Source organism: Diaphorina citri, unplaced genomic scaffold, assembly GCF_000475195.1.
Source record: "Diaphorina citri unplaced genomic scaffold, Diaci psyllid genome assembly version 1.1 scaffold27544, whole genome shotgun sequence".
NCBI lineage: Eukaryota > Metazoa > Arthropoda > Insecta > Hemiptera > Psyllidae > Diaphorina > Diaphorina citri.
The window spans coordinates 1-12,934 of NW_007404882.1; the positions used below are offsets into that span (position 1 = coordinate 1).

Below are 12,934 nucleotides of genomic sequence, written 5' to 3' on the forward strand. Positions count from 1 at the left end.
TACAAGTACAATCCGGAATACAATAAACTCTATGGTGATTATATCAAATACATCTATGACTTGTACGGAGAAGATTTCCCCTACTCGAGATTATATTTCCCCTATGATGTACAAAGCCGATCAGCCTTCATCAAATATCTGAAAACATTACCAGAGTGTAAAGACAAGGCTCCTGGGTTCTGGTCAAGTTATCCTTATGAGTTCACTTACTACACTGACTCGACCATTATTTCAGACTACAGATCAATCGATATACCAACCGATTTCATAGAACCATTCGGACCATACTTGCCAAAATACAAAGAACTATACGCCAGCTACATCAAGTACATCAACAAAGAGTTTGGTCTAAATTATCCCTATGAAAGTTTATTATTCCCATATGCCACCCCAGATCAACGCATTGAATTCATCACCTACTTGAAATCACAGTTTGATAAATGTCCAGAGTTTTGGCCTTTGTCAAACGAAATTTGGACAAAACCGGATACCATCAAGACCATTGAAATCACAACCAGATATTCGATACCAAACAACAGAGTATTGCTGCCGTATAACCCAACAGACATCATTCCCTATTCAAATACGGATGATATCTACAACCCATTCTCACCCATCAACCAATATAGCCCTTACAGTCCTTACAACACGGATTCACTCTTTGACAACACGCATCCAGAGTCATTGCTGAATCCTTACAATCCAGAATCTTTACTCAGTCCTCTCAACCCAAGATCAGTATTCTACCCTAGCAACCCTGAGGTACCTTCATTTGATTACAACAACCCTAATTCACCATTCAACCCCTATAATCCTTCATCCGTATTCAATCCCAAGAATATAGATTCCGTGTTTAATCCAAGAAATCCAGACTCACCTTATTATAATCAGTACCAGTTCTTGTACTCCCCACTAAGTCCATACAATCCGAGATCATTATTCAGTTCACAGAATCCATTGTCACCACTCAGTCCTCTGAATGCAAACTCTCCTTATAATCCACGCAATCAAATCTCTTACTACAATATTGAAAATCCCAAGTCACCTTACAATATACATAATCCTGAATCCCCTCTGTATTCCGACTCACCCTATTACTATAGAAACTTACCCCTATACAACCCTGTGGAAACAGAACTCATCGACCAATACTCCACCAGTGTTTATAATAACCCAGACTCACCTCTGTCTATAAACAGTCCTCATTCAGTATTGAATCCATACAACTTGGACTCAATCCTGAATCCGTTCAATGTCAAATCACCCCTGAGTCCCGAGAATCCAGCCTCTCCCTTCAATCCTTACAATCCAGAATCATCTATCTTCAATTCACATAATATCTATTCATTATTCTCGCCTCATAATCCTTACTCACCATTCAATCCTTACAATATCGATTCTCCATTCAATTCCGACAACCCAGACTCACCATTCAGAAACTATCCCCAGTACTCTAGATACAACCCTAAGAACCCTGAGTCACCATTTAGTCCTCAGAACGAAGACTCAATTTATAACCCAGAGAATCCAAACTCCCCCTACAATCCGTTTAACGAGAATTCATTGTATCATCCGGGTAATCCTGATTCCCCCTATGATTGGCAACGTACTATTGATCTGTCCTATTTGAAACATCAAGACCTACCACTCACACGTTACAGTCCTACTGATTATTTCCGTAGTGTAGTTACAGACACAACCCTTGTATCTAATGGACCTGTATTTAAACCTTTCTATCCAGATAATCCGCTCTTACTTAGACCTAGTCCATTCAATGCCATCGCACCATTCGGTGATTACAATCCCAAATACAATGACCTCTATTTGGAATACATTAAGTACGTACACCAAGTGTACGGTGCCTTCCCATACAGACAACTGTTGTTCCCTTACAATATTGAATATAGAAATGAGTTTATCAAATACCTGAAAACTAAATACCCAACAGAGGAACCCAAGTTCTGGCCATTCACACCCATCGAATGGAAAAACCCAAGATTGATTTCCGACGTATACGAACCTGTACCTTATGGACAGAAGAACCCCATGCACGCCAGAGCACCATTCGGACCTTATCTTGCCAAATACAATGAACTCTATTACAAATACACCCAGTATATCTATGAAACACACGGACCTAACTATCCCTATAGATTCCTTCTCTTCCCTTACGCACCTGAAGACCGTATCTCTTATATCAACTATCTGAAATCGCAATGTAGAAGTGTTCCTAAATGGTGGCCATACAGTCTTGATGATTGGAATAACCCATACAATATCCATGACTTCATCAACTATCCAATCAGAATCGTCCGCCCTAGTGTAGATGATAGATATTTGAATCCATACCTGATAGAGGAGAGACATCCAAGAAGTTGGCTCAAGGAAGAACCACTGTCTTCTGATCTTCCTACTGTAAACTCTCCCGTGGCTCCATTCGGTGTGTATGATTCCAAATATAATGATTTATATCACGCTTACATCAAGTACATCTACAAAACATACGGAGACTTCTTCCCCTATGAGCAACTATTATTCCCCTACAATATCCAATCAAGAAATAACTTCATCAAATACTTGAAAACAGTAGAGAAAGAACGCCCAAACTACTGGCCCTTCCTGAATTATCAATGGGATAATCCTGAAGCTATACCGTACAGACTCTACTCGCAGCAAATACCCTATGGTGCTATCAATGTGTTGGGAGAGAAAGCTCCCTTCGGACCATACTCACCAGATGCTAATGAGTTGTATTGCAAGTACATTGACTACATCTATGCTAAGTACGGAGACACTTATCCCTACGAGACATTACTATTCCCTTACAGCCCAGCAGACCAAGTGACTTTCCTGAAACACTTGACTTCTACTTACAAGAAGCGACCAGACTGGTGGCCCTACACAGAGGAGGAATGGGTGACTGGAAATATTCATACTAGATCTCATTGGAATCCAATCTATGCACCTAAATACCCAAGCATTGATATTGTCAGAGCTGAAGAAGATGAAATCCTAGCTGGTACTTCACCCTTGTCCTCACCTTATGCTCCATTCTATAGTTATAATCCCAAATACAACTCCTTGTACGAAGATTACACTAAAATGATCCAGGAAACATATGGTTCGGACTTCCCTCTTGATCAACTTCTCTTCCCTGGTTCCCCTGATGACACTCTCACCTATGTGACATACTTGAAGACCAAATACCCAGAAGAACCAGACTTCTGGTCTCTGTTCCCATACCAGTGGCAATCTCCTGATAGAATCCAAGAATATCCACTCAGATTAAGATCCGCTGAGGTTCAGGAAATATTCAAGGGTGAACTACCATTTGGTCCATACCAAGACAAGTACAACGACCTTTACTACAATTACATTGAATACATTTACGACAAGTTTGGTCTGAACTATCCTTATGAATCCTTATTGTTCCCTTACGATAATGTAAACAGCCTCTGCTTCATTAAATTCCTTAAAACCAAATGCGACAAAATACCAAACTGGTGGCCCTATGGTAAATACAGCTGGGACAAACCTGAAAGTCTCTTCATTACACCGGAACCCATTACAACCATACATAATCTAGACAGGACCAGTTTAAGTCAATACAGAAACTATGTCCTCGGTTTGGATGACTTTGTCCCTTACAATCCTCTAGGTCAATACGCACCATTCGGTTTCTATTCACCTGCATACAATGAACTCTACTTGAAATTCATCAAATACACTTACTCCAAGTTCGGCCGAAGTTTCCCTTACGAGACCTTACTGTTCCCATACTCCCCGAGATCTAGATATGAATTTGTGACTTACTTGAAGACTGTTTACAAAGACGACCAACCAGAATTCTGGCCATTCACAACTCTGAGCTGGAATGAACCCAGAACCACTGAGTTTATACAGGATGAAGTGAGGGGCATTTCGCTACTCACTGAAAGTCCATTGGGTGCTTTCGGTCCCTTTGGAAGTTATTGCTCTGAATACAATGAACTTTACAAGAACTACATCACATACATCTACAGACGCTATGGAGACTCTTATCCTTACGAATCCCTCTTATTCCCTTACAATAAACAGGATAGACTCACCTTTATTAAATATCTAAAATCTTGTTATCCAAAACAACCACTTTGGTGGCCTTATCCCGATGAAGCTTGGGATGCACCAGAATTCATTGAAAGATATCCTTATCCTTACCCTGGCGTTCCTTATCCTGATTATCTGATTGATATTCCATTCAAACGATCTAACCTCGCTACAAGTCCTCTGGCACTCTATGGACCTCTGGGTGAATACAAATCCAAGTCGAATGCTCTTTACTACAAGTACATTCAATACATTTACGAACGCTATGGCTTGAACTATCCTTACGAGTTGGTCTTGTTCCCTTCTGATTCCATTGAGAAGAGAATAGAATTCGTTAAATATTTGAAATCCGTTTGCAAAGAGATTCCTGCCTGGTGGCCCTATTCAGAGGAAGTATGGAACAATTGTGAACTATTGAAATGTATCTCAGTGAAAGGTCCATACACGTTAGGTCCATATGCTCCATTCGGGCATTATAGTTGTGAGTACGATAGCTTGTACAACGAATACATTCAGAACTTGTACGCCATTTACGGAAATTCTATCGTGTATGATCCATTCCTGTTCCCATATGAACCAAGATCCCGGCTGAGATTCACCAAATATTTAGGTAGCGTGTACAAGGAGAATATTCCAGACTGGTTTATATATGGCAGCGACTTTTGGCAAGACATTCAAATCTATTCGGCATCCACCACCACAGTAGCAGCAACTTCTACAACAGCAGTGGTTGATGCTTCACCAAACATGCGATCTCTATTGGGAACACTTGATGCCGTGAAGCCAGCGCTTCCTGACCCGAAGGACGAATTATTGAAATTCCAAGGATCCTATGAATTCTGGGCGACATACAGCCCTTACAAGTTTGATAGATCTGGCTTGTACTCATACTCTCTGTTTACAACCTTTTTCGAAGGATTAGAGAAAGAACGTTACAACATCTACAGATCCGTGATTTATCCACCAGACATGACGCCATATGTTAAATCAGGAGACTGCTTTGATATTATCATTGTAGGTGCTAGTGCTGCTGGTTGTGTTCTCGCTAACAGACTATCCGAGGTTTCATCATTGAAAGTGTTATTGATTGAAGCTGGAGGTGACACACCTATCCATTCCAGAATTCCAGGAATGTCTAGTGTTTTGTCCCTGTCTGAATTTGACCATGCCTACCTTGCTGAACCAAGTCAATTCGCTGGCCTGGGAGTTAGAAACGCAAGAATAAAGATCACGGCTGGAAAAGGTTTGGGTGGTTCCAGTGCAGTCCAAAACATCTTGTATCAACGAGGTACTTCCTATGACTATGAGAACTTTGCTAAACTTGGCTACAATGGATGGGGATACGATGAAACACTCAAATACTTCGTCAAGTCTGAAGATTATAGATCTGTAATTTACAACGAGAGCAAAGCAGTACATGGAACACAAGGCTACTTACCCGTCGGACTATTCAAAAATAAGGAGAACAATATCATCAGAGAGATATTCGAGACCAGCGCTCAAGAATTGGGCTACCCTTGTCCGAAAGACATGAACGACAGATATGTAGATGTTGGATTTGCAGAGCTTCCAGGTATGACAAGATATGGCCTCAGATTCTCAGCGGCTGATGCTTACTTGACACCCATCGCTGGAAAGAGAACCAACTTGTACGTACTGAAGAGATCCAAGGTAACCAAAGTGATTATCAACGATCAGAATGTAGCAACTGGCGTGGAATATGTGAATAGTAAAGGAGAAACAGTGAGAGTGACTGCAAACAAAGAAGTCATTCTAACAGCAGGCGCTATCGCCAATGCACAGCTACTGCTACTGTCTGGTATTGGTCCTAAGGCACACTTGGATGAAGTGAAGATTCCAGTGAAACAAGATCTCAGAGTGGGTGAGAATCTCAAACTAAACGCACAATTCACAGGACCTGTCATGGCATTCTCTGCCCCTCTCAAGCGAACTGTTTACAGTCAGGAAATGGTATTCAAATACTTGGTCAATCGTATTGGACCCTTGTCTAATGCAGGACTCTGGAGTTTCACAGGATATATTGACACTCTACAGAACACAGCGCGTCCTGACCTCGAGATACATTTGCTTTACTTCCAACAGAATGATATTCGTAACATGTGTAAGATCAAACGCGCCTATGATTTCAATGATGAAGTACAGACAGCTTACGTGAATCTGAATAAGAGAACCGACATGGGTGTGATCAGTATGTCCCTGGTGAATCCCAAGAGTTGTGGTAAGGTGACACTGAAGAGTGCAGATCCTCTGGCACCACCCTGTATTGACACTGGTATTCTCTCTGAACCTGAAGACTTGGCCACCCTGATCCGAGGTACTGACTACATCACTCGTCTAGAACAAACTGAAGCTATCCGTCTGGCTGGAGGTACTCTCATGTCTCTTAACTTGGAAGCTTGTAGTCAATATCCATGGAGAAGTACACATTCCTGGACCTGTTACATTAGACACTTGACCACCACCACTAGTAACCCAGTAGGAACTGTTATGATGGGAAATGCTGATGATCCGAATGCAGTTGTCACCCCTGACCTTAAAGTGAAAGGAATCAAGGGACTCCGAGTTGCTGATATATCTGTCTTGCCCAACGCTATTATCACTCAATCCGATGCTATCTCTTACATGATTGGAGAGAAATGCGCCGACTTGGTGAAAACCTCCTACAATATTCCGATTTAGATGGAAACATAAAATATCTGCCTTTTTTTATTCGAATGAAATTCATCAGAAAGATGGGTTTCTTCACATTCTTTCATGGAATTATCGTTAACGAATTTGCACTTTGAAACAAAGTTTCATATCTAAAGCATTACTAAACAAGATTTATGTTTCCATCTCAGATTTATGTTTTATATTATGTAATATAGTTTAGTAACAGTGTAACTATAGATTGTTCGTTAATAAATTTATGTTTATTTAGCACACTTGTATTACCTTATGTTCTTCTTTTGCCTCCTCTATGAAAAAGAAAGAAAGGAATTTCAATGTTGTTAAGCACATGCAAATGTTCGTCACAAATGTCGTTTCCCGCTCGATGCACTAAAAATTTATGGCTTGACTTGGACTCAAACTACGAAACTCCAGATTCAAACACCACAGACTCCTCTATGGCGCTGCTGCGCCAAGGCAAGAAAGTTTGAAAGCACTACTGGAGATAATAGGCCACAGACCAAGTAGCCATTTTCAGGTAGTTGTAAAGGATTCTAGTTACTAGTACTATTAGACATTACCCTACTTCAAAGTCTTTTATCCCACTTCTCCCTTCAACCCTAACTCACCCACATATCCTGGAACGCCATTCTATAGTTCTGCCTCTCCATTCAATCCACTGAATCCAGATTCTCCTTTCAATCCAAATTCTCCGTTCAACCCCTTGAACCCCAACTCACCATTCAACAGAAACTCGCCCTTAAATCCTTCCAACCCAAACTATTACTTCAGTCAAAGATCTTTGGTGAATGCCAACCTATACCCTAACCCATTACTCGACAGTTCAAACCCAAACTCTCCATTTAATCCCAATTCAGTTTATAATCCCAACAATGTGGATTCACCATTCAACCCCTACTCAAAATACAATCCTGAGAATAGAGATTCACCATACAATCCATTCAACTTGAATTCACCTTTGAACCCGAATAATCCAAACTCTCCCCTCAACCCTAACTACGTCAAGAGAGAAGTTCTAACCCCAGAGGAATATTACAGACATGAAACGACTAGAAGTTACTTGAATATCCCAGATGATGTTATTACATCTCCCTATGATATTCTATACAGAAACAACCCAAGCTACTCCCACGTTAGGGACGCTCCATTCGAAGCTTATGAACCTCTCAGTCAATATTATGAACTCAATCCATACAAATATCCTCACTCTCCTTACTCCGTCACCGAACCATTTGGACCTTACAATGAGAAGTACTCTCCTTTGTATGTAGAATACCTCAAGTACATTATAGCTAATTATGGAAACCAATTCCCTTACGAACAACTGTTGTTCCCTTACGACAAAGAGGCAAGAATCAAGTATGTCAAATTCTTGAAGACATGTTTCACATCTGATGTTCCTCCTAGTTGGTTCCCCTATGCACCGAAATATTGGAAGAATCCTGATGAGTTGAAAGATATTGCACCCTTGGTGATTCAATATGGTCCTTATAATCCATTAGGATTCAAAGCACCCTTCGGAGATTATGACGAGAAGAAGAATGCCCTCTACTATAGCTACTTGCTTTACAAATATGAACAATACGGGTTAGATTATTCCTACGAAACACTCCTGTTTACTTATTCACCCACAGACAGTCTCAACTACATTGCATTCTTGAAAACTAAGAATGAGGAGAAACCAGATTGGTGGCCTTACACATCAGATTACTGGGATTATCCAAGTCTTCTCTACACTGAGAGTTTCAGTGAAAAGGCTCTCTTGTTCTCAAACCTTGATACATTGAGAAGTCTGACTAGAAACCCGTCCAGTCCTTATTCCAACATTGCTCCATTCTATAAATACGACTGCAATTACAACGAACTCTATCTGGAGTATATCAAATATATTCACGATCTCTATGGATGCGACTTCCCCTATGAGCAACTGTTCTTCCCCTATGCTCCTCAAGATAGGAGGAAGTTTGTTGACTATTTGAAATCTCAATACACAGAGAAAATCCCACCGTTCTGGCCATACAGTCCTTACCAATGGCTTTTACCAAGTAGTTTAATCACTGACGACAGCTTCTCACCAGTTACAATCTATGGTGCTGAGAATCCATTGGGTGTGGAAGTACCGTTCGGTCCTTATCTACCAGAATACAATGAGCTTTACTGCAAGTATATCAAATACATTCACGAAAAGTTCGGACCCAACTTCGAGTATGATCAACTTCTGTTCTCCTATGTGTCTCCTAAGGACCGCGTCACTTACTACAACGTGCTGAAAACCAAATACGAGAAATGCCCAGACTTCTGGCCTTATCCCAGTAACTATTGGACTGATGTAGAACTGATCTCTCATCTACCTTACAGATCCATAGAGTTACCAACACAACTCGTAGATCCTATCTATGTCCCTGATCCTTCTTCTCCATTCGCACCTTTCTATAAATACGATAGCAAGTACAATGACCTTTACTGTGACTACATCAAGTATATCTATGACATTTACGGAAGAGACTTCCCCTATGAAAGACTTTTCTTCTCTTACAATACAAAAGACAGGGAAGCCTTTGTTAAATATTTATCGTCGAAATCTAAAGATGCACCCGAGTACTGGCCTTATTATCCGTTCTTGTGGAAACATTTGGATAAGATTGGAACCTACGGTAGAGTACATGAAGTGGCTGTTGATACTTACCTCAGAAATGGAATATTGGGTCCTTACATTCCAAAATACAACGATCTCTACTGCAAGTATATCAAATATGTCAACGAGAAATACGGTCCAAGATATCCATACGACACATTACTCTTCCCTAATGCAAACCTGAAGGAAAGAATAGAATTCATTAACTTCTTGAAATCACAATACACAGATAAATGCCCAGACTTCTGGCCCTACCCTAAAATATACTGGGACAAACCAGATCAAATCACAATCGTTTCCAATGAAATAGGAAGCGCGTTGGCACCGTTGGACTATAATCCATATAACCCATACAATTCATACCGAACATTTGTACCTGAAGGACCATTTTACAAGTACAATCCGGAATACAATAAACTCTATGGTGATTATATCAAATACATCTATGACTTGTACGGAGAAGATTTCCCCTACTCGAGATTATATTTCCCCTATGATGTACAAAGCCGATCAGCCTTCATCAAATATCTGAAAACATTACCAGAGTGTAAAGACAAGGCTCCTGGGTTCTGGTCAAGTTATCCTTATGAGTTCACTTACTACACTGACTCGACCATTATTTCAGACTACAGATCAATCGATATACCAACCGATTTCATAGAACCATTCGGACCATACTTGCCAAAATACAAAGAACTATACGCCAGCTACATCAAGTACATCAACAAAGAGTTTGGTCTAAATTATCCCTATGAAAGTTTATTATTCCCATATGCCACCCCAGATCAACGCATTGAATTCATCACCTACTTGAAATCACAGTTTGATAAATGTCCAGAGTTTTGGCCTTTGTCAAACGAAATTTGGACAAAACCGGATACCATCAAGACCATTGAAATCACAACCAGATATTCGATACCAAACAACAGAGTATTGCTGCCGTATAACCCAACAGACATCATTCCCTATTCAAATACGGATGATATCTACAACCCATTCTCACCCATCAACCAATATAGCCCTTACAGTCCTTACAACACGGATTCACTCTTTGACAACACGCATCCAGAGTCATTGCTGAATCCTTACAATCCAGAATCTTTACTCAGTCCTCTCAACCCAAGATCAGTATTCTACCCTAGCAACCCTGAGGTACCTTCATTTGATTACAACAACCCTAATTCACCATTCAACCCCTATAATCCTTCATCCGTATTCAATCCCAAGAATATAGATTCCGTGTTTAATCCAAGAAATCCAGACTCACCTTATTATAATCAGTACCAGTTCTTGTACTCCCCACTAAGTCCATACAATCCGAGATCATTATTCAGTTCACAGAATCCATTGTCACCACTCAGTCCTCTGAATGCAAACTCTCCTTATAATCCACGCAATCAAATCTCTTACTACAATATTGAAAATCCCAAGTCACCTTACAATATACATAATCCTGAATCCCCTCTGTATTCCGACTCACCCTATTACTATAGAAACTTACCCCTATACAACCCTGTGGAAACAGAACTCATCGACCAATACTCCACCAGTGTTTATAATAACCCAGACTCACCTCTGTCTATAAACAGTCCTCATTCAGTATTGAATCCATACAACTTGGACTCAATCCTGAATCCGTTCAATGTCAAATCACCCCTGAGTCCCGAGAATCCAGCCTCTCCCTTCAATCCTTACAATCCAGAATCATCTATCTTCAATTCACATAATATCTATTCATTATTCTCGCCTCATAATCCTTACTCACCATTCAATCCTTACAATATCGATTCTCCATTCAATTCCGACAACCCAGACTCACCATTCAGAAACTATCCCCAGTACTCTAGATACAACCCTAAGAACCCTGAGTCACCATTTAGTCCTCAGAACGAAGACTCAATTTATAACCCAGAGAATCCAAACTCCCCCTACAATCCGTTTAACGAGAATTCATTGTATCATCCGGGTAATCCTGATTCCCCCTATGATTGGCAACGTACTATTGATCTGTCCTATTTGAAACATCAAGACCTACCACTCACACGTTACAGTCCTACTGATTATTTCCGTAGTGTAGTTACAGACACAACCCTTGTATCTAATGGACCTGTATTTAAACCTTTCTATCCAGATAATCCGCTCTTACTTAGACCTAGTCCATTCAATGCCATCGCACCATTCGGTGATTACAATCCCAAATACAATGACCTCTATTTGGAATACATTAAGTACGTACACCAAGTGTACGGTGCCTTCCCATACAGACAACTGTTGTTCCCTTACAATATTGAATATAGAAATGAGTTTATCAAATACCTGAAAACTAAATACCCAACAGAGGAACCCAAGTTCTGGCCATTCACACCCATCGAATGGAAAAACCCAAGATTGATTTCCGACGTATACGAACCTGTACCTTATGGACAGAAGAACCCCATGCACGCCAGAGCACCATTCGGACCTTATCTTGCCAAATACAATGAACTCTATTACAAATACACCCAGTATATCTATGAAACACACGGACCTAACTATCCCTATAGATTCCTTCTCTTCCCTTACGCACCTGAAGACCGTATCTCTTATATCAACTATCTGAAATCGCAATGTAGAAGTGTTCCTAAATGGTGGCCATACAGTCTTGATGATTGGAATAACCCATACAATATCCATGACTTCATCAACTATCCAATCAGAATCGTCCGCCCTAGTGTAGATGATAGATATTTGAATCCATACCTGATAGAGGAGAGACATCCAAGAAGTTGGCTCAAGGAAGAACCACTGTCTTCTGATCTTCCTACTGTAAACTCTCCCGTGGCTCCATTCGGTGTGTATGATTCCAAATATAATGATTTATATCACGCTTACATCAAGTACATCTACAAAACATACGGAGACTTCTTCCCCTATGAGCAACTATTATTCCCCTACAATATCCAATCAAGAAATAACTTCATCAAATACTTGAAAACAGTAGAGAAAGAACGCCCAAACTACTGGCCCTTCCTGAATTATCAATGGGATAATCCTGAAGCTATACCGTACAGACTCTACTCGCAGCAAATACCCTATGGTGCTATCAATGTGTTGGGAGAGAAAGCTCCCTTCGGACCATACTCACCAGATGCTAATGAGTTGTATTGCAAGTACATTGACTACATCTATGCTAAGTACGGAGACACTTATCCCTACGAGACATTACTATTCCCTTACAGCCCAGCAGACCAAGTGACTTTCCTGAAACACTTGACTTCTACTTACAAGAAGCGACCAGACTGGTGGCCCTACACAGAGGAGGAATGGGTGACTGGAAATATTCATACTAGATCTCATTGGAATCCAATCTATGCACCTAAATACCCAAGCATTGATATTGTCAGAGCTGAAGAAGATGAAATCCTAGCTGGTACTTCACCCTTGTCCTCACCTTATGCTCCATTCTATAGTTATAATCCCAAATACAACTCCTTGTACGAAGATTACACTAAAATGATCCAGGAAACATATGGTTCGGACTTC

General features: G+C 40.5%; 2 protein-coding genes across 2 annotated transcripts; both read left to right on the top strand.

Moving 5' to 3' along the window:
• Positions 1-6: 6 nt before the first annotated feature.
• On the top strand, positions 7-7,037 carry LOC113473385. Its single transcript, XM_026833040.1, has one exon. The coding sequence runs from the start codon at positions 2,047-2,049 to the stop codon at positions 6,784-6,786; it is 4,740 nt and encodes a 1,579-aa protein (XP_026688841.1). The 5' UTR covers positions 7-2,046; the 3' UTR covers positions 6,787-7,037.
• On the top strand, positions 74-1,913 carry LOC113473384 (sporozoite surface protein 2-like; the record flags this gene model as incomplete). The annotated part of the gene is made up of 2 exons (XM_026833039.1): positions 74-1,851; positions 1,908-1,913. Coding segments are annotated over 2 exons (1,784 nt in total), but the record flags the coding sequence as incomplete, so codon positions are not given.
• Positions 7,038-12,934: the final 5,897 nt, after the last annotated feature.

Coding starts and splice junctions, on each gene's coding strand:
- LOC113473385 (XM_026833040.1), top strand. CDS start 2,047: ATGCACGCCAGAGCACCATTCGGACCTTATCTTGCCAAATACAATGAA.